Raw genomic sequence first — 21,300 nt, forward strand, 5'->3', positions numbered from 1 at the left:
GTGCTAAGGCCCTGCAGGTGCTGCTGGGGTGGGGGCGGGGCAGCAGTGATGGGGATTTCTTCTATCCATTGCAGGCCATTCCAGGACCTCCATGCCCCAGTCCCACAATCCTCACTGAACCTTGGGCCCAATGAGCAAACAAACCAACTGTTCATAGCCAGAGGCCTAAACACTATGAATGGTCAGTGTGTCCCTTCTCTGAGCCAGCCCAGATTGCTTTCCAGCTATTTCCAGCCTGGGAATAGGATTCCACATCATAAATGTAACTAGGGAAAAAGTCGTTACCTTAATCACTTACAAGAAGATGTGTTTCTAAGGACTTTTTCTGTATCCTAGTAGGTAGCCCAGAGCAATAATACTTTCAACAAACTGGAACAGAGCTTCTCCACAGGCCATCCTTGGGCACTCAGGAGTCTCATGATATACTACAATATACCTAGGGCTTGTTTTAGTCTGGTATGGTAAGACATGCAGACTTGGAAATGATTGTCATGAAGGAAGATAATTATACTCAGTTTCTCTAGAAGGCAGGGTACAACATGAAGGGCCACACTGGGAAGCGCCAGCATAGGTCAGGAGGCAGGAGAGAGGGAGGGTACAGTGTGGCCCAGAGCCTTTATTGGGGTTTCTGCAGGAAGGAATGGGCAATGCAGGGCAGGTACACTAAGTAAAATCAGGGTCAGATAGTTTGAATAATTTCAGCAAGCTCCAGGGTAGAAATGGGATTTCTGATTGATAAGTGGCTCTGGGATGAATTAGGGCGGGAGGAGCTCTGCCTTGGTGTGTGAGTTTGATAAAGGAGATAGTTGGGAGTGTGGGCTCTGGATTTGTTGGCTTGTATCAAAGCCTTGCTCTAAAGGGTTGTTTGCTATTTCTAGGAACGTCTTTTGGATCTAGGCCTGCTTGGCTCCAAAGCTGGTGGGAGGAACCAATAGACCCAAGGGCCTTGCACAAAAGCAGAATTTCCCTAATCCCCCGGCCTGAGAAGGTCAGGAGCTGGGAATCCTGAGAACAAAAAGGGAGTTGGAAGTAGGGCCAAGAGGGCCTGAGGAGGTTGGTGACAAGGGCCTGTGTCCAGCACAGAGAGACCTTGTCCCCACCCGTCCTGGGCTGTCTATGGGCACCAGGCTCTTCCTGAGGCCCCATCTCCTCCCTCTCCTGTGTGACTCCTTTTCTCCTACTCAGGCCCAGGTCCCTCAAAGGCAGAGCCTGTGATGTTTCCATCATGCATCTCTTCTGTGCTCAACAAGGATCACATGCTCAATAGAAACCTGTTTGAAAGACCGAGTAACCTGAGTCAGCAAACTTATTTTTCTTTAAAGGAACATAAAAACGGAAAAATAGGATTTCCAAAAATTATGTGGATTTCCTGCACTCAGAACGGGAGTTCAAGTTTAATTAGAATGGAACTGAAATATGGCTGAAGTGGTACTCAGAGATATGCCTTTTACAAAATTCACTCTACCAGATGTCACTGATACTTTTGAATTCTTTTTCAGAGGAGAGCTGCTTCCTGTTAGTGTCCATTTGAATACTGCTGTTTAAAAAAAGTCAGGGCTCACACCCATTGGGATTGCTACTATCAAAACAACAAAAACAACAAGTGTTGACGAGCATTTGGAGAAAGGGAACCCTGGCGCACTGCTGGTCGGGGTGTAGAATGATGCAGCCACTGTAGAAAACAGGAAAAAAATTGAACACAATTACTTTATGACCTAGCAATTCCACTTCTGGGTGAATACACAAAGGAATTGAAAGCAGGGTCTGGAAGAGATGTTTGTACACCCATGTTCACAGCAATATTAGTTACGGTCGCCAAAAGGTGGAAGCAATGCAAGTCTCCATGACAGATGAGTGGCTAAGGAAAATGTCCAACCATACAATAGTAAATATTACTCAGCCTTTTAAAAGGAAAGACATTGTATCACGTGCTACAACATTGATAAATTCAGAGGACATTATACTCTGAAATCAGCAGTCACAAAAGGACAAATACTATTTTACTCCACTAAGATGAGGTTCCTAGAGTAGTCAGAAATCATAGGGACATAAAGTAGAATGGTAGTTACCAGGATCTGGGAGAAGGGAACGGGGAATCGTTTAATGGGAACGGTTTCAGTTTTGCAAAATGAAAAGGGTTCTCAAGATGGATGGTTGTGATGGGTCCACCGTATGAATACGCTTAATACCACCAAACTGTATACTTAAAAATGGTTAAGATGGCAAACACTGTGTATATTTTACCACAGTTTTTTTTTTAAATTTTGGAAAAAAGTCAGGGCTGAAAACTGGCTTTGTGTTTTGAAAAAGGGCACCTCTTCAAGTATATTCTTACTTAGTGAGAAAACCACATTTTGCAAATACTTTGAGGATTTGCTGACAAGATCACCAGCTGATGCTTTTCCACAGGCTGGAGGCATAGGGAAACCTAAGCTTGCTTGCTTGCTTATTTAGTTAGCTAATTTATTTATTTTGGGAGGAATGAGAGAGAGAGAGAGAGAGAGGGAGAAGAGAGATGGGCAAGGGCAGCTTGGAGCCTGACTCAGGGCTCAATCCCACAAACCAAGATCATGACCTGAGTTGAAATCAAGAGTTGGACGCTCAACTAGCTGAGCCGCCCAGGCGCCCCAACCTAAGCTTTTAAAGGCTTTTTAACTGATTACTCCAGACCTACCAGGATACTTAAAATCAGTTGATTAGGTGCTTTAATCACATCTGCAAAATCACTTCACAACAGCCTTTGGGTTAGTGTCTAAGTATTAGGTAGGTGTGTGAGCTACAAATGACCACCATTTCCTTCCTCCTGCATAGCCTGCCACTCAGGAATTCAGCTGAAAGGGAATTCTGGGGGCAGTTTAGCCCGGTGACTTGACACACTAAAAGTCATTTCAAACACTAGAGTAATCCTGTTTGTAAAAACACAGGCACACATAGGCTGAATATTTGAAATGTAGAGAAAAAAGTCTGGAATGAACTACCCAGACTTAACAGGTGTATGTCTGGGGAGTAAGGTGGGAATGTGGGACAAGGGAAGAGGGAAATATTTCCTATTTTTGTATTGAGATTTCGTTATTGTTTTACTGCAAATATGTAGTATTTCTGTAACTTAACCAAAGTAAAGAAAGTGTTTTATAAAATCCTGGGGTGGACAAGGCCTTTCTAATCACAACAAGACAGTTTTGCCCATAGGGAACATGTATTTTTCTTATTAAAAACCTCATAACTAGGGGCGCCTGGGTGGCGCAGTCGGTTAAGCGTCCGGCTTCAGCCAGGTCACGATCTCATGGTCCGTGAGTTCGAGCCCCGCGTCAGGCTCTGGGCTGATGGCTCAGAGCCTGGAGCCTGCTTCCAATTCTGTGTCTCCCTCTCTCTCTGCCCCTCCCCCGTTCATGCTCTGTCTCTCTCTGTCCCAAAAATAAATAAACGTTGAAAAAAAAAAAATTAAAAAAAAAAAAAAAAACAAAAAAACCTCATAACTAAAAGCAAATAAGGAACTGGGAAAAAATATTTGTAATATATCACTTCCTCAAGTGTATGACGCAGTTTCCGGCCCATCTCTTCCATGCTCACCCACCACCAAAAGACCTGTGGTTTGTATCACAGTTGAAGAAACAGGTATTAAGGGAAAGGGATTGGAGCTCAACACAGAGGCTTAAAAACCTAATAAAAATAGGTACAAGAGGGGCGCCTGGGTGGCGCAGTCGGTTAAGCGTCCGACTTCAGCCAGGTCACGATCTCACGGTCCGTGAGTTCGAGCCCCGCGTCAGGCTCTGGGCTGATGGCTCACAGCCTGGAGCCTGTTTCCGATTCTGTGTCTCCCTCTCTCTCTGCCCCCTCCCCCGTTCATGCTCTGTCTCTCTCTGTCCCAAAAATAAATAAATGTTGAAAAAAAAAATTAAAAAAAAAAAATAGGTACAAGAGCTTACAGAGAATTTACTCACGAAAAGGCCAAGAAATATAAATGAAAACAAGACTGGCATTTTTCATGATTAATCAAATGGTTAAAAACAGTCCCTCCACATCTGTAACCCTGATGGGGAAAGTCCACCTCAGCCACAAGCAAATGTGCACAGGTCTGCTACGGGGCCAACAAATACAGTGAAGGTGTGAGGAAAGGACAGATGTGTGACAGCAAGGAAGCTGCTACCTAAACCAGTCAGCAGGGACACGGTTTTAAGCAAAGTAAACCCCGATTTGTAAAACAAATACCATACATGTGCATTAAAAAGAGTCGGGGTGGGGAGGCACCTGCGCGACTCACTTGGTTAAGCATCCAACTTTGGTTCAGGTCATAGTCTCGTGGGTTTGAGCCCCACGTCGGGGTTCTGTGCTGACAGCAAGAGCCTGCAGCCTGGGTTAGATTCTGTGTCTCCCGACAGTAAATAAACATTAAAAAAAAATTTTTTTAAGAGGCTAAGAGGGTGCCTGGGCGGCTCAGTCAGTTAACTGTCCAACTCTTGATCTCGGTTTTGGTCATGTCTTGTGATTCATGAGATCGAGCTCTGCTGAGAGCGCAGAAACTGCTTGGGATTCTCTCCTCTCTCTGTGCCTCCCCAACTCATGTTCTCTCTGTCTCAAAATAAATAAATAAGCATTAAAATTTTTAAAAAGAGGCTAAGAAAACACACCAAACATCGCTGTAGTGATCTCTGAAGAGTGAGACCAAAGGGCAGTTTTTTACATTTCTAAGTTCTTGCATTTCCCAAATGTCCTAAAATAAATTTATATTTGGGGGAAAAATGATTAAAAAATACACATTCACTGGTAGCTCTGCTTGGGGCTGGCGGCTTCCTTTCTGGCACACCTTTTGTAAGATGCTGTAGAAGCCCCTCCGTGTTCTCGGGGCTCCTGGGGCCGGGGGGCTGATGAAGAAGAAGGGTCACTAAGAGATGGCCCCTCTCACCAGCGGCCACCCAGGGAAGCTTCTCCCCAGTGAATACCTTCTGCTGACAGGCCTGCTGAGGGATCACACTTAGCCTGGCTGGGGCTCCCAAGGCACTGCCTGGGAGCCTGCAGACCCCACTCCCGAGTCCTGCTTCAGCCACCACTACCCCTCCAGCTTTGCCGTGGCTTGTCAACAAACCCTGGGTCTACCTGAGAGTTCCCAACATCTCCATGGCAGGTGTTGTGTGGATTCTAGTCCTCTGCCCCACTAGGTGGCTGGGTCCCCTGCCAACAGTCTGATCTTGGTCAATTCTAGTAACAAATGAACATCCAAAAAAAAAAAAAAAAAAAAAAGCCAACAGATTCCGCTCCCCTCCCCCCATCACAAGTCAATATTTGGAAACCCGAGGAGTGGAAAGAGAAAACGAAACCCACCCCCAACCCCCACTTGTGTTGGAGCCCGCGTGTGCCTCCAGGCGCAGACTTGGACGGTTTAGAAATGCCGCCCTCCCGCGGGCGTCTATCTGGGCTCAGCAGTCGTGGGGGGACCCGCTCTGGCTCAGCCTTCCTCACTGCCCTTCCCTCGGGCTGCTCGACCACAGCCCTGGCCCTGACCCTTCTCACAGCCAAGCGGGGAGGACCGACAGCCTTCTGCCTTGGGGCCCCCTCCTGGATGAGTTCTCCGCCTTTCATCAACTCAACGGGGAGCCCAGTGGGGCACCCGTCTGTCCTCCCCACCCTCCCGGGAACACGCGGGCCCGTGGACTTTCTGGTGTTGCGTGAGGGCTGACGGCCGGCCGCAGGCTCCGCCACAGGCCCGGCACCGGTAGGGCCTCTCGGCACTGTGGAGCCGGTAGTGCTCATTCAGCGTGTAGCTCCTGCGGAAAGCCTTGCCACACTCCGTGCAGGCAAAGGGCTTCTGCTTGGTGTGGGTCTTCTGGTGCAGAGTGAGGTTGGACTTCCGGCTGAAGGCTTTGCCGCATTCCCTGCACTCGAAGGGCTTCTCGCCCGTGTGCAGCCTCTGGTGCAGGAGGAGCAAGGAGTTGTGTTTGAAGGGCTTCTGGCACACGGGGCACTCGAACGGCCTGGCGCCCGAGGCGGTCTTCTGTGCGGCGCCGGGCTGGGGGTCCTGGCGGCCGCCGTCTTCTCGGGGGCCGTCCCCGGCGTGCAGCCGGTGGTGTTTGAGGAGCGACGACCCGCGGATGAAGCGCTGCCCGCACTGCAGGCACGTGTACGGCCGCTCCCCGCTGTGGATGCGGCCGTGCTCGTTGAGGGTGAACCTGCGGCAGAAGGCCTTCCCGCACTCGCCGCACTCGTACGGCTTTTCTCCCGTGTGGAACTTCTGGTGCTGCCGGAGCCGGGAGCTGCGGCCAAAGGCCTTCCCGCACTCGCCGCACTCGTAGGGCTTCTCCCGCGTGTGGACCCTGTGGTGTGCGGTCAGCTGAGTGCTCTGCCGGAAGGCCTTCCCGCACTCGCCGCACTGGTAGGGCTTCTCCTCAGTGTGGATGAGCTGGTGTCTCAGGAGGATGGAGCTCTGCTTGAAGGCCTTGCCACACTCGGTGCACTGGTAGGGCTTGGCCCCCGTGTGGATGACCTGGTGCCTGAGCAGCAGCGAGTTGTACTTGAACGCCTTGCCGCAAGCACACCTGTACACTCTGTCCCCAGCAGCCTCTGCAGGGCCCAAGCCTGGCTGTTTTGCCTCCAGGGTCCCCAGGGGTGTGCTAAGTTCCCCACCAAGGCCGCCTGCCTGGGGGTCGAGTTGTCCTTTATCTGACCCATCTTTAGGACGGCCATTCCTCTCCTCAGGGAGGCGCCCCCAAACTGTGCCCAACAGTCCTAACTGCTTAGAGGACACTCTCCCCGGAGAAGACTCCTTGACCCCGGCCTCCATCCTAGAATCTGGAAGAATGAACAGAAAATGGAAAGGTGACCTCGCCTCTACGTTCACAAAAGGAACTCTGATTTGAAGACAGAATCCTCATGTCAAAGTGGTAGAGAGGTTTGGAAACTTCTTGCAAGAAAGAAACTGTAAAATCAGGGTTTGTATAAGAGGACCCAAAGGAAGGTTCATTAAGGGCTTAAGCACTGTGGGAGGTTAGCTCAAGAGGGGAACTCATGACCAGGGAGGGGCATCAGGAGGACAGGGGAGGGCACAGCTTGGCCCAAAGTACTGGGGCAGAGGTTGGGGGGTCGGGAGCAGGCCTGAAGCAGGAGTGGGACCTGCAGGGTGTGGCGTACTGCTATCCTTTGCTCACCTCTTCCTCCCAGCACTCACTCACAGGTCATCCACTCAGTAGACAGGTCAGAGTCCTGCCCATACAGGCCCCATGGACTGCAGGCCACCTTTCCTCCCTTTCTGCAGCCTCTGCAGTCCCAAACTCAGGCCTTGGCATGTGAGCCACGGGGAGCTGGAAGGATCAAAGCAGCTCAAGGGTCTTCCCTGCTGGGTCTTCCTCACATACCCACTGCCCCCACAGATCTGGCCCGACACCTCGGGGCACCAGGAAGGATGTTCATGCACTTGGGTTTCTTGTACAAGTTAGTCCTGGGTGACCTTGGATGACAAACAAGGTGTTTAGTAAGAAATTTGGCCATGCTGTGAGGAACTAAACGTACAGCCTTCCAAGCACCAGGGGGCTACAAGGAGCTGTGTGAAGGCCAGGCCTTGCTGTGCCTTGCACTTACCTGGGCACAGGTTGGCCACAGTCCCTTGCTCCTCAGCCACCTGCAGAATCAAAGCCCCTGGCTCCTCCCCTTGTTCCAAGAGGGAGATCAGCGCTGGTTTGGCAACGAGAAAGCCTACATGCAGGGAGGAGAGCAGCACGTGTCAGGGAGCAGGAGGAAGGGTGTCTGGCTGCCTGGCTGGAGGCCTCAGAGGACACATACTTGGGGTGGGTTGGAACACCTACTTTCCCAGGAGCAGGGCAGCTGGGTGGCCATGGAGAGATGAGCGGGAACCCCTCCAACTTCCCCTCTGAACATGTTAGGCTTTGAATTTGGAAAGGAACCAACTCCCCCAGGAGGCCGGTGGAAGAAGCAGGGTTGTGTCTGAGCCCAGCCCCAGGATGGAAGGGGAAGCCTCACCCAGTGAGGCCACGTGCCCGTAGTTCTCCAGCATCACGTCCCTGTACAGTGCCCGCTGGTCGGGGGCCAGGCAACTCCACTCTATTCTCGTGAAGTACACAGCCACGTCCTCAAACACAACGGCCTCCTGCAACCACAAACTCTGCTGTCTGGGGCTATCTGGGCAGGAGATGCGGAGACCATGTCAGGGATATTTAGGACGCCTGTTCAGCTCTGGGAAGTCAAGGCTTCTGTATGGTCACTGCTGCATTCCTAAGGCCTGGCATGGGGGGGGGAGGGGGTACACCTCAACACTCTCCAAGGAAAAGTGGAACAGCCCTATTGCAAAAGCCACGGGAGAAGTGAGGGTCTCAACCTTGGCCTGGGTAGGGGCACCCTCGAGATGCTGGTGGCCGAGCCTGCACACTGGTGGGGAGAGTTCCTGTCCTGTTCTCTGGTTCTCTGCTCTTAGTGGAGAAGCCAAAGGCTGTGTGCACCAAGAAGGTCTGACCATTCACACCAGATGGAGGCAGGTGCTGGGGACGGACAGGGCCCCTGACCTTGCTTGCTGACCCTTGAAGCTCAGGGGCTTCAGGAGACTGTGGGCAGCCTACTTCTGCCCAAAGCCTCAGGAAGGAGTTGACAGAGCCATTGTGAGTCTTCGAAGGGAGGAGGCTGACCCTTGGCTTACAGAATCCATCCCTGTGACCCACCTGCAGGAGTGGGAGCTACATGGGTGGGCCTGGGGCCCCCTGGGAAGGTCCTCAGGGCTGAAAAGCTGAGGATGGGGATGAAGGCAGCCTAAAGGCTCAGAGGGGACACTCACCTGGAGTCTGGGCGTCGCAAGTGGCACCGCCATTCCAAGGTCCCCTTCAGGGGAAAGGCAGGCGCTGGGGACGGTGAGTGTTGAGTAGGAAGAGCCCAGGCCTAAGGCCCATCCACCCCTGTCCCTGTCTCCCAGAAGGACCACCCAGATACAGAAGAGACAGGAAAGCGTGAGACATGAGGCAAGCACATCCCGGTCAGCCCAGACGACCCCTCACATCCCAAGAAGCCACAACCTGAGACCTGCTCACCCACAAGCCTCCACCTCTCGCTCCTGGTTTTCCCAGGGATGTCTTCTGGGACCATCCTACTTCAAATGAAGTCTGATAGCTCACTCAGTGTCTGGATAGCTCACTCAGGTAGGAGTGTGACTCTTGATTTCCACTCAGGTCACGAGCTCACAGTTTGTGAGTTCAAGCCCTGAGTCAGGCTCCATACTGACAGACTGGAGCCTGCTTGGGGTTCTCTCTCTCCCACCCCCCACGCCCCCCACCCTTCCCTCACATGTATGTGTGCTCTCTCTCAAAATAAATAAACTTAAATAAATAAACAAAATGCCATCCCCACCGCAGAATTCCTTCCCTATCCTCATTCCGTTTTATTTTCATCCATAGCACCTGTTATCGGACATAATGCAGTCAACTTACTTGCTTCTTATCCACCTTCCCCCATGAGATGAGGCCTGCAGTCTGGTTATTCATGCTGTACCCCCAGGGCCTGGGGGAGGGCCTGATACACAGCAAGGATTTGTGGAATGAATGAGTGGTTCCCTGACAGTGGGTGGTTCTGCAACCAGTAAAACCATGTTGTGGAACACCAGAAAACATTGTTACTGCATTACCACGTGAAATAAGCAGACTCTAAGCAAAAAAATAAATCTGGCAGCGCATACCCCAGCACATTAGCCTTAGTTTCTTCCAAGGTAGTTTTTATTTTCCTTCTTCTCATTTTTCTGATTTCTCTAAGACTTATTGCTTCTTTCCAAATGTGTCGCAGTTGAGGAAAAATTATTTATAAAAGCCAGTAAATACAATCTGCTCTGGCTAGGTGCTCAGAGTAGACTCTGGTCGCCGTGTCCCCTCCTCAATGGACACTTGAGCTCCTGTGTATTGGGTGGAGGTATCTAGAGTACCCTTTTCTGTGGGGCTTGAGCCTCCTAAGTAGCTGCCGCTTTGTAAAGCGATGTCCCTTTTGGCAACAGCAGAAATCCTGCGGTTATGATGCTACGAGGTAACATCTGGCAGGAAGGCCCTTTTAACATGTGAGAGTATAACAGGCTACAGAGGATGATCTGAGAAGCTTGGTGAGTCATCTGTGCCCGGACAGCACAAACGGCAAACGCAAACAGCAGAGCCACACCACTACTAGACACGGCACTGGGCTGTCTGTCCAGGGCAGTCTGCGTGGACCATTGCTGCTGCCCCTGTTGACAGAGCTATTGTCCTCCTCACCCCAAGACAGCCACAGCATCTTAAGAGGAGGAGCATCTCAGGAGAAGACCTGGCTGTCAACTCAACACATACCGCTCTCCACAGTTAGGAGGGTAAGTTACCATGCCTGTCTCTTTGCTTATTTCTGGGGAATGCATGTCCTCAGGGAGGGGCCACCTGGTTAGAGGGGAAAAGACCTGATTTTAGTCCTATCTTTGGAGCCAGGGAATAAGTCTTTAATGTGAGAAAAACAGCGCTAAGTTGAAAAAAGTGGAGGAGAGGATACAATGATAACAAAACAGGTTCCTGCTCAGAGTCCTGAGACAGAAAATATCAAGGGGAAGGGGAGCGCTAACTTAGATGGGGGTTCAGGGAGGGCTTCTTGAGGGGATTACATTTAATTGGGGCCTGGAGGACCAGCAGGAGTCATTCTTTCCCTCCAATTTTGAATAAAACCTCTGTTCCTCAGGGGACTGGGGCACCTTGCTCCACTCCCTCACCTACCCCCTTGCGTACTACACTGCAGCCAAGCTGGCGTTCTCTCTGTTACTCAAATTAGCCAATGCCATTCTGATGCACTTTCCTTTGCCTACAAGGGCTTAGCAAGGCCTGTCAGCCACCAGGTTTCAGTTCAAATGTTAACTTCTTGCAGAGACCTTCCCTGCTCACCTACAGCCACCCCTAACTCCTTAACTCTCACAAACCTATCCTCTTGGTTCATTTTCTTCATAACCCTTGAAATCATCAAAAACTATTTTCTCAGAGCACCTGGGTGGCTCGGTTAAGCATCCGTCTCTTGATTTCAGCTCAGGTCAAGATCTCACGGTGGTGGGATTGAACACAACTGGGCATGGAGCTGGCTTAATTAAGATGCTCTTTCTCTGTCCCTCCCTCGCTCGATTACACTCTCAAAAAAACCTACTTTCTTGTTTGTTGCCTCTATTGCATTAATGCCTCACTTCTATTACAACAGATGTTTCATGAAGTCAGGGATGTTACCCCTTCACTGCAGTATCCCCAGCACTAGAAGGGTCGTCAGGACAAGGTAAGTATGCCAGTTGTCCGAATGCTAGTTGTCCAATGAATGAGGCAACTCCGCGAAGAGGGGGCGGGGGCGAAGAACCGCACAGGGTAAAGCAAGGGCGTCGGGCTGACAATTGGTTGGAAAACGAGGGTGCAGGGGAGAGGCAGCGCATGGGGTGGCCAGCCGGCACGAGCCGCTCACGAGCGGGTGTGCTCAGGCAACTGCAGGCGCGAGGCCGAGGGGGACGCAACCCGGACAGAACCGGTCCTCCCAGGTCTCCCCCCACTGCAGCCTCAGCTCTGCGCAGCCACCCAGGCTCTGCGGGACCGGCCCGCACACTTGCCGCGCCAGCCGGTGGGACCCGGACTCCGGACCCTCCCTAAGGCCCAGAACGAAGGAAAAGCGAGGGGGCGGCGCCGGCTGCAGGTCAGCGCCCCGCGGTGCTCAGCGCGGCCTCTGTGCGGGCCACAGCCCCAGCCAGGCCGGGTTCAGAGAACCGCACTCACCCCACTCCGGTCCCCGCCCCGCGGCCAGGACCTACTCACCCTGGGCCGCTATCCCGGACCGCGCGCAGAGGGCGCCGGGAGCAGGCGGTCCGGTTCCGGCCCGCCCCCGGAAACGGGTCTCAGCGCCGCTCTAGGAGGCTCGGAGGACCACGCGCCTCGGTGGGCGCCTTTTGGCTCCTACGGCGCGAGGCTGGTGACGGAAGAGGGCCGCTGAGGGCGGGGCGCTGTTCTGGACCTGATCTCCCGTGAACTCCCAAATCCGAGGGGCGAGCCCGCTGCGGGAGACGGGGATCCCGGCGCAGAGCCCCCAAGCCTGAGAGCAGACGCGTCCACGCGAGACCTCGAGAAAGGCCAATGGAAAAGTCGAGCATCATTCCAGGCAACCGGGTGCTGAGGCAGCGTCCTTTCTCTTTCAACTTTTTGTTGTTAGATAATTATAAAATCATGCAAGTTGCAAAGGCAGTACGGAGAGGTCCTGTGTATCCTTCACCCTCTTCCCCTACAGTTGAAAAACTTCTCTACGATCGTGTCTTTCAAACTTTTGTGACACGGTAAAAAATGCTTTACAGTGTGACCCAGCACACGCACAAATCTATGCTTATGAATATATGCTTACACATACAGTAATTTTAAAAGAACTTAAAACAAAACTATTTAGTCTTATGCGATGAAATCTCGTATATTTTTCTTTAAATGTTTTCTTATTTTTATAAAGGGGAGGGGGAACATGGGGCGCCTGGGTGGCGCAGTCGGTTAAGCGTCCGACTTCAGCCAGGTCACGATCTCGCAGTCCGGGAGTTCGAGCCCCGCGTCGGGCTCTGGGCTGATGGCTCAGAGCCTGGAGCCTGTTTCCGATTCTGTGTCTCCCTCTCTCTCTGCCCCTCCCCCGTTCATGCTCTGTCTCTCTCTGTCCCAAAAATAAATAAACGTTGAAAAAAAAATTTTTTTTTTAAAAAAATAAATAAAAATAAAGGGGAGGGGGAACAAAAGCAGAGACCACCTTTTTGAAGAGGGACACAAGAGCCAAAATGTACAAGGCAGCAAAGGAGGCATCTATATTTTATTTTATTTTTTTTTTAATTTTTTTTTAACGTTTATTCATTTTAGAGACAGAGAGACAGAACATGAATAGGGGAAGGTCAGAGAGAGAGGGAGACACAGAATCGGAAGCAGGCTCCAGGTTCCAAGCTGTCAGCACAGAGCCCGATGCGGGGCTCGAACTCACGGACCGCGAGATCATGACCTGAGCCGAAGTCGGTCGCCCAACCGACTGAGCCACCCAGGCGCCCCGAGGCATCTATATTTTAAATATTTTTAATGTTTATTTATTTATGAGAGAGAGAGAGAAAGAGACAGAGTGCGAGTGGGGGAGGATCAGATAGAGAGGGAGACACAGAATCCGAAGAAGGCTCCAGGCTCTGAGCTGTCAGCACAGAGCCCGACCTTGGGCTCGAACTCACAAGCCACTCACAAGCCGTGAGATGGTAACCTGAGCTACCCAGGGGCCCCGGGAGGCATCTGTATTGCAAGTAATTGGCATCATACAAACTACATTATCTGAAAATAAGATATTGCATTTAGATATGGCTAAATAGTTTAAACAAATATGCTTAGAAACTAAATAGCAACCTGCAAAATAACTCATGGGAGGAAGAGAAAATCATACTTGGAATTGAAAGAAAATGAAAATGCTTTGCAGGATACAAATAAATTTACATATATATACAGGCATACCTTGGAGATATTGCAAGTTTGGTTCCAGACCACTGCAATAAAGTGAATAATGACAATAAAACAAACCAAACGAATTTCTTGGTTTCCCAGTACATAACAAAGTTATGTTTATGCAGTAGTCTATTAAGCATGCAATAGCATTAGGTCTAAAAAAGCAACATACATACTTTAATTTTAAAATATTTTATTGCTAGGGGTGTCTGGGTGGCTCAGTAGGTTGAGTGTCTGACTCTTGATCTCATGGTTTGTGAGTTGGAGCCCCACATCAGGATCCACATTGACATCACAGAGACTGCTTGGGATTCTTTCTCTCCCCTCTCTTTGCCCCTCCTCTGCTTAAGCTTGTGCTCTCCCTCTCACATAAATAACTTATAACTATATGTGTATGTACATATACGTATATGCATATGTATATCTGTATCTATATCTATGTTGCTAAAAAATGCTAACCATCATCTGAGCTTTCGGCAAGTCCTATCACTGATCACTATAACAAATAATAATGAAAAAGTTTAAAACATTTCAAGAATTACCAAAACGTGACAGAGACATAAGTGAGCAAATGGTGTTGGAAAAAGGGCACCAACAGTCTTGCTCAATTCAGGGTTGCCACAGACCTTTAATTTGTAAAAAACACAGTATCAGCAAAAAATAAAGTGAGGTATGCCTGTTTACATACACTTAGAACCTTTCAGCGCATATATTCAGATACTAAAAACATGCATGAAAGAACTGATTCTTCTTTTTTTCACTTAAATTTTGTTTGGTTTGTCTCAAGATGTATATTTTCCTTCATTTTTGTTTTGCTTTGGATATTTATATATAAGAATTATCCTTTACTCCAATTTTACCCCAGGTATTAGCTGGGCTCCCCTTTTCTGCTTGGAGGTACAGAGTTGGACACCGCCCCTTCCACAGCTTTTGGAGGTCTAAAGACAGCCCAAGAATTTTTACTAGTTTTCATGCACACTTACAAAAAAACAGTATTTTTAAAAGTAGAATACATAGGAAGGAGTCACAAATACCTTTAGCATACTGCCAGATGAATTTTCACACCCTGAATATCCCGTGAAGTTAGCACCCATGTCAGCAAGCTGATTTTGTCTGGGTACCTCAAAGTCTCCTAGGGCTCTCTTCGGGTCGCTCTCAAAACACCTCTCTGGTTGTGTCCGAGTGTGTCCACTCTGACTTCTCTAGCCCTGATGACTTTTGTAGGCATACTTTATGTCCTTGGTGTATATCCACTCACTTAACTCCCACAATAACCGTATGAAAGACAGTATTATTGTTCCCACACAAAGAATAGAAGCATAGTGTTGTTATTTGCCTGAGGGCAGCTGATGTGGGGGCGGGGAGCCAAGTGCAAAAAGACAGAAGAGAGTCGTGGTCATGCATGTTTAAACCAAATTACTCTTGGGGCGCCTGGGTGGCTCAGTCGGTTGAGCGTCTGACTTCAGCTCAGGTCATGATCTCGTGGTCTCGTGGTCTCGTGGTCTCGTGGTCTGTGAGTTCGAGCCCCGTGTCGGGCTCTGTGCTGGCAGCTCAGAGCCTGCAGCCTACTTTGGATTCTGTGTCTCCCTCTCTCTGCCCCTCCCCAGCTCATGCTCTGTCTCTCCCACTCTCAAAAATGAATAAATGTTAAAAAACAAAATTTTAAACCAAATTATTCTTGTGTGTACATGACAAAAAAATATTTAAAAAGCAACTTTAAAAGGAAATAAAGAACTAAGAATAAAGTTTGAAATGCTGGGAAGAGGTAACCTTGGGTGGCATGGGAAAGGTGGCTGGCTCACCAGCATGAGCAAAGGCAGATGGACCCCTCTTGAAGGCTTGAGAACCCCATGCCCAGTGTGGCTGCCCCTGGAGAGGTCCCCATCATCAGGTGACCCAGATTTGTGGAGTCCCTGCTGTGTGCCGGACTTGGCGGCCTCTCACACGGGGACTAACATTCAGGCTAGCGAGATGGAGGCAAGTCAGAGGTCTCTGGACTTTGAAGGGGGAGGGCACCAGCCAGGATCCCCAGCTCTGCAAGGACAGATGCACTGAGCTTGAGGCAGGGGCACAATAAATATCAGGCAAGTGTCTGCACCTCAGAGAGCCCCAGAACTGGCTGCCCTCCCTTAAGTCAGTCCATGCCTGCCATCTCCAGGTGGGCCTTCAGGAGGAAGCATCCAAGCAAGCAAGCCTCCCCCCGCTCCCAACAGCACTTCTTGAGGCTTCCCTGGGCCCAGAACCTTCACTGGGGGCTCACAGCTGCCATTCATCCCCTGGAACTCTTGGGCTGGCATTACTGACCATCTGCCTATGGCAAGGCTCTGAACACATGTCCTGCAGTAGGCCTGGTTAGCCACCTTCTGGCTGCATTGAGCTCTAGGGCAAAGAGAAAGTGGGGGGCCCTCCTCCACCATATCTCATCCCAGAGATCTGAGACCTTAGGGACCACATAGCCTGAGTGTCCAAGTACTGTCCCCACCTCCCTGCCACTCCCTGTGCCTTTCTGGTCCTCTGAGCCTATCCTGGGCTGACCTCAAAACCCCTCACTCTGCCCCAAGGAGGCCCAGGTGCCCCTTGATGGGGTTTTTTGGGGTGATAATGGGGTTCATGGGCTTAGGAGCCAACAGCCAAGAAAGAATTCTTGAGATGTCTTTGGTGCAAAAAGGTAATTTTATTAAAGCACGGGGATAGGACCCGTGGGCAGAAAGAGCTGTCCTGGGAACCATGAGAGACTGGTTATACCATGGAGTCAGGGGAGGTAGAGTCCAGGGGAAGTTCCCAAAGAGATTTTCATAGGCTAGAGAAGACTCACAGGATATTGGAGGCCCCGCTATTGTCAAACTAAGGTTGTTTTTCCCTCTAGCAAAGCATTACCATTAAGACAGTAGGGAGTTCAAGGAGAAACATTTTACTCTGCCTGCCTCAAGTATTTGCCAATGGGCTGCGGGTTATAAGGAAATTTAACTTTATCTGCCATTTCCTTCTGCCTTTGTTTCCCATCTCACCCTCAGCCCCTGGCCCTGCCAGGGCTGCGATGCCTCCTGAGTCCCCAACCCTGCTGACCCAACTGTTGCCTCTCTTGGGGCCTCACCAGTCCCCTCTGCTTCTTCGCTTCAGCATGTGGCCACGTGGCCCCCTTCTTACTTTCTCACGATGTCATTCTTGTCACCGTCCCTCCAAGGCCTACCTGACTGCACTGCTGCTAGCAAACACCCTACTGCAAAGTCCTGAGTGCAAGTCTCTGTCCATTGGGACCCCTGCGCTCACTCCCCTTACCTTGCGACCTCTCCCGCTACTGGTCTCCCCTGCACACCCACAGCCCTAGTCAAGAAGCTCTACCTGGACCTGCCTGTGGGCAGTTCTCACTCTGTCTGACCCCCAGGTCTTAACCCCTGGCACCTTTTCCTGAAGGCTCCTCCCACTCCTCTGGGGCGGAACTCCGGAAAGTCCTCACTCAGCAGCACACGCCCAGCTGGGGGCTCCCTGCCCTGGTAGACTTGATCTTTATCTCCAGCTCACACTCCAAGGGTCCCCCTCCAGCTGTTCCCTTTCTCAACTCCAACCTCACCCACCCCTCCCTATAGGGTTCTGAGCAGGCTCATCGTGTTCCCTCACCTCAGGGTCATTTGTCCAGTCTCCCTTTCCTCATTCTCGCAGCGGTGACATGGTTCACTCTCTTCTTCTCCCCCTTCCCAAGCCACCAGTTCTGCCCGCTCCATTTCCTGGCCTCACTTTCCCTCCTCCACGTGCCCGGGAGGGAGTGGTGTAGGGAGCAGGAGGGCGACACTCCTCCTCCCCGGAGGTCCCACCATCCCAACTGAAACTCCCGAACCTCTACTGTCGCCCAGTCTGTCCGTGGCAGCCTCCTCGACCGTCGCCAACCATGCCCTGCCCGGGTCGTCCAAGCAAAGACCAGGGTGCCCCCGTCTCTCTCCCCAATACCCACATCCGGGTACGGCCACTCTGACCTCTCCGAAAACCTATCAGTGCACAGAGTCGCAACGTGCCCGGAGCGGCCGCACCCGCGGTGGTTGAACATTTGCTATTTTTCGTCCAGACACCCGTCTTCTGTAAGCCACCACACCGTCCACCCATTTTAAAAGGGGGCCCACAACCCTACAAGGAAGGGCCTCACCCTAGAAAGCGGCCCTTGCCCTAGACGGGAGCCAGTAACCTTGCAAGGAGCTCTAGCTATATAAGGGGGCATTCGCCAGGCCAAGAGAGGACCCCTGCGACTCCGCGCCCGGAGTAAGTCGCTCTATCCGGGTCCGCGTAACCCTGTAAAGTCACCCAACCCCTCGGGGGCGGGGGGGGAGGGGGGAGTCTCCTCGGCCGCTCAGTGGGCGACGCTCATCCTCCGTGAGACTTCTATGAAGTCCGGATATCCCTCCCGCCTCCTCCCGGGCCCCGTCCACAGGGACCCCGCTGCAGGACATCCGGTCACCTGCGTGACCTGGCGCCCCGGCGGCCGGGTAAGGGCCGCGGGCACCCGCGGGATGACTACAAATCCCGGCGTGCACTGGGCTCACGGCCGTGCCGGAAGGTCAAGGGGCTCTCGGCCCCGCCCCGGAAGATAAGGCGGCTCTCCTCCGCTGTGTCTCCTCTTCCGGCCGCGCTCGGCAGCAGGTAGGACGTGTATGTGGCGTGGCGGCTCTGGCATTATCCGCCGCCATCCGCTGCCCTGGGGTCAGCTAGGGACCCCGGCGGGATTCCTGAGAGAGAGCTGGGGTGCAGGGCCAGGGATGGGGGTGGGAAAGGGTCGGGACCTGGAGGGAGGATCCTGGGGACCTGGGACCCTGAAGCTAGGGTGGTGGGGCTGCCTGGGCCGCCCGGGCGCTGACCGTAAGCCGCCTCCAGACAGCCGCCATGGGCCGCGTCATCCGTGGGCAGAGAAAGGGCGCCGGCTCGGTGTTCCGCGCGCACGTCAAGCACCGCAAGGGCGCTGCGCGTCTGCGAGCCGTGGACTTCGCGGAGCGACACGGCTACATCAAGGGCATCGTGAAGGTGCGGGGATCCCGTGCGGGCGGGTGGGGACACGGGGCGCCCCGCCGGGACCCGCCACTCATGCCACCTCGGCCCGCAGGACATCATCCACGACCCGGGCCGCGGTGCACCCCTCGCCAAGGTAGTCTTTCGGGATCCGTACCGGTTCAAGAAGCGGACGGAGCTGTTCATCGCTGCTGAGGGCATCCACACCGGCCAGTTCGTGTACTGCGGCAAGAAGGGTAGGCTTCGCGGACGCCTGGGTTGCCCGTCTCTTAAGCGTCGGATTCTTGATTTCGGTTCAGGTCTTGATCTCGGTTGGAGGCGTCGAGCCCCGCGGTGGCGCTGACGCTGACAGTGTGGAGCCTCCTTGGGATTTTCTCTCTCCTCCTCTCTCTGCCCTTGACTCGCTTGGGCGCACGTTTTTGTTTTTACTTTTTTTTTTTTCTCTTTTTTAAGGGTAAGCTTTGCGTGTGGTGTGGAAGGTCGAGATGGGGAGGGGATTGGACCTGTGGTTGCTGGGAGGAGGGTTACATCCTAAGTCAGGAGGAACATCCAGGCAGAAGTCTCACCTAGTGAGAGCTGTTTGGCTAAACACACTAGAGGGGATGCCCAGAGAGCTGTGTAAGAGGAGGCTGGATGTTGTGGGCTGTGCTGGCCTTCTTGGGGACTTGGATTTGCATTGCTTCTGATCAGCAGTAGTTAAGGGGGACCACTTTGCTGTACTGACCTATGGTGCTTCTTGCAGCCCAGCTCAACATAGGCAATGTGCTCCCGGTGGGCACTATGCCTGAGGGCACTATTGTGTGTTGTCTGGAGGAGAAGCCTGGTGACCGGGGCAAGTTGGCCCGAGCCTCCGGAAACTACGCCACTGTCATCTCCCACAATCCAGAGACCAAGAAGACTCGAGTGAAGCTGCCTTCCGGCTCAAAGAAAGTAATTTCTTCAGCCAACAGAGCTGTGGTTGGTGAGTGGCAGGCAGCAGTTGAACACTGTGTGCCTGTGAAGTCAACAGCTAGAGCTGGGCTTTGGGACTTGTTGGTCAGACTTGTCTGTAGTGTGGCCTAATCTGCTCTTCCGTGATTCCTGCTGTCACGTCCACGTAGTTAAGAGCTTTTTCAGGGATGTGTAACCTTTTTTAAGCTACTAGGAAATGCTTTAAGGAAGATTTGAGCCCTGGCTCACTTTGCTATTTGGGCAACATCTTTTTATTCTTGTGGCAAACTCAAGGGATGCTGTTGAGTGTATATTTACTACGAAGTAAGCAAGATTGGCCAAGATGTGTGTGTCAGGCTGGGTTAGCCATCCTGTTGGTGTTTGGAGGTTAGATTGAGTGATCCGCTCCGACACAGCAAAGTGGGAGCTTCCCTGGAGAATCGTGGGTTGAAGTCGACATTACAGATGACGTGGGGAAAGGCTTGGCTTGGCTGCCTGAGAAATCCAGAAAAATTTAATGTTGGCTACTGGGTTGCGAAGGGTCTTAATGCTCAGTGGTAGTTTTGGGGTGTTAATGAAATTTTGGGAATTGTGTGACGGTGTAGGACTGTAGTGAGAGGGTGGTTGGTGTGGGGGTGGGGTACTGGCAAGGATGCTCAGAGCCTGATAGGGTCCTGAAGTTCTGGGAGGGTATGGTGCACCTCCCTCAGGTGCCTGATCTCCCCAACAGGTGTGGTGGCTGGAGGCGGCCGCATTGACAAGCCCATTCTGAAGGCTGGGCGTGCTTACCACAAGTATAAGGCAAAGAGGAATTGTTGGCCACGTGTGCGTGGTGTGGCCATGAATGTAAGTAACCGAGAAATCGGGCAGTTGGGGTGTTGAGGGATTTGGGGGCTGGGAGGCTGGATGGACAGGTGCTTTCCTGGAGTGTCTCCTTTTTTGTGTTACGGTTTGTTGGCACGTGTCAGTTGATCCTGCTCTTACCCAAGTCCTGAGGTAGATGGGGTCCACATCCCTATGTTAATACCACTTTTTTCTGCTTGCAGCCCGTGGAGCATCCTTTTGGAGGTGGCAACCACCAGCACATTGGCAAACCCTCTACTATCCGCAGAGATGCTCCTGCTGGCCGCAAAGTGGGTCTTATTGCTGCCCGCCGGACTGGGCGTCTGCGGGGAACCAAGACTGTGCAGGAGAAAGAAAACTAGGGACGAGGAGCTCAATAAAATCTGTCCTTTTGCCACTAAGCTGTGCTTGCTTGTGGTTTCAGAGGGAAGGGTCTTTGCCGGGAGGACCTCCATGGAGCTCTTTGTGTAAGGAGAAGGAAGATGAAGTTAGAAGCACCAGTGAACAGTGAAAGCTCTGGAAAGAAGAGGTGGGGTGCTAGGGATCTTCACATCTTGATTCCTGGAAACTACTGTGCCATGCAGTACACAGAGCAGAGAATTCTGCCCACATCTGTGTTAACTTCTCTCGAGTGCTTGGAGGATCTAGGTCAGGGTATGGATTCTTTGGGGTGAGAGTGGTGCTCCTGAAGCTGCAGGCTGGAGAGCCAGGAAGCCATCCTACAGTGGGAAGCCAGGACCAGGATAGGTTAGTTTCTCAGGACAAATGGGCTCCCTGTTTGGCTCATGGTACCTTGTCCCAAACTTTTGACAGTTCATCAAAGGTGGGAGATCCAAGGCAGATAATGCTGAGCCAGTCTGGCGCAGAGATGGTAATGGCAGCCTCAGAACCGGGACACTTGCTTCCCAGAGCTCCCTGCCCCAGTAGTTCCCTTTGTGAACCTGTGTAAAAAGCAGGGGCTGCAGCCCTCTGTAAGTGATACCTTGAAGCAGGAAGGCTGGGGGCAGAGAGGTTGGTGGCTGGTTGAGGTAGAACACTCCTTGTACCGACCACAGGCAGGAAGGCCAGGGACTGAGAG

General features: G+C 51.9%; 2 protein-coding genes and 2 long non-coding RNA genes across 8 annotated transcripts in view; 2 read left to right on the plus strand and 2 right to left on the minus strand.

Moving 5' to 3' along the window:
• The window catches only part of LOC122495957, a 13,082-nt gene extending 888 nt beyond the window's left edge, over nt 1–12,194 (plus strand). The window contains exons 2-5 of the long non-coding RNA XR_006300649.1: nt 8,909–9,131; nt 9,974–10,315; nt 11,176–11,247; nt 11,444–12,194. This is a non-coding gene — a long non-coding RNA (uncharacterized LOC122495957). The remainder of the gene's footprint in view (nt 1–8,908; nt 9,132–9,973; nt 10,316–11,175; nt 11,248–11,443) is intronic.
• Nucleotides 2,754–3,678, minus strand: LOC122495956. Its single transcript, XR_006300648.1, has 2 exons — nt 3,470–3,678; nt 2,754–3,216 (listed from the first exon to the last, which is right to left on the minus strand). It is a non-coding gene; the product is annotated as an uncharacterized LOC122495956 (long non-coding RNA).
• Nucleotides 5,054–11,842, minus strand: ZNF517 (zinc finger protein 517). 5 transcript variants are annotated; one of them, XM_043602153.1, is made up of 6 exons: nt 9,665–10,013; nt 9,420–9,558; nt 8,774–8,917; nt 7,969–8,095; nt 7,570–7,683; nt 5,054–6,783 (listed from the first exon to the last, which is right to left on the minus strand). In XM_043602153.1, the coding sequence occupies exons 1-6, from the start codon at nt 9,718–9,720 to the stop codon at nt 5,582–5,584; spliced, it is 1,782 nt and encodes a 593-aa protein (XP_043458088.1). In that variant the 5' UTR covers nt 9,721–10,013; the 3' UTR covers nt 5,054–5,581. The 5 variants fall into 5 exon arrangements, with proteins under 5 accessions (XP_043458088.1, XP_043458089.1, XP_043458092.1 ...); XM_043602154.1 differs by lacking the exons at nt 9,420–9,558; nt 9,665–10,013 and adding an exon at nt 11,772–11,839 and having other exon boundaries at nt 8,774–8,897; XM_043602157.1 differs by lacking the exons at nt 8,774–8,917; nt 9,420–9,558; nt 9,665–10,013 and adding an exon at nt 11,772–11,842.
• Nucleotides 12,195–17,963: 5,769 nt separating the features above from the next.
• RPL8 (ribosomal protein L8) lies at nt 17,964–20,623 on the plus strand. Its single transcript, XM_043602174.1, has 6 exons — nt 17,964–18,086; nt 18,318–18,464; nt 18,544–18,685; nt 19,192–19,410; nt 20,110–20,225; nt 20,426–20,623. Exons 2-6 carry the CDS (start codon nt 18,327–18,329, stop codon nt 20,582–20,584), a joined length of 774 nt encoding a protein of 257 aa, XP_043458109.1. The 5' UTR covers nt 17,964–18,086; nt 18,318–18,326; the 3' UTR covers nt 20,585–20,623.
• Nucleotides 20,624–21,300: the final 677 nt, after the last annotated feature.

This window comes from Prionailurus bengalensis, chromosome F2, assembly GCF_016509475.1.
Source record: "Prionailurus bengalensis isolate Pbe53 chromosome F2, Fcat_Pben_1.1_paternal_pri, whole genome shotgun sequence".
NCBI lineage: Eukaryota > Metazoa > Chordata > Mammalia > Carnivora > Felidae > Prionailurus > Prionailurus bengalensis.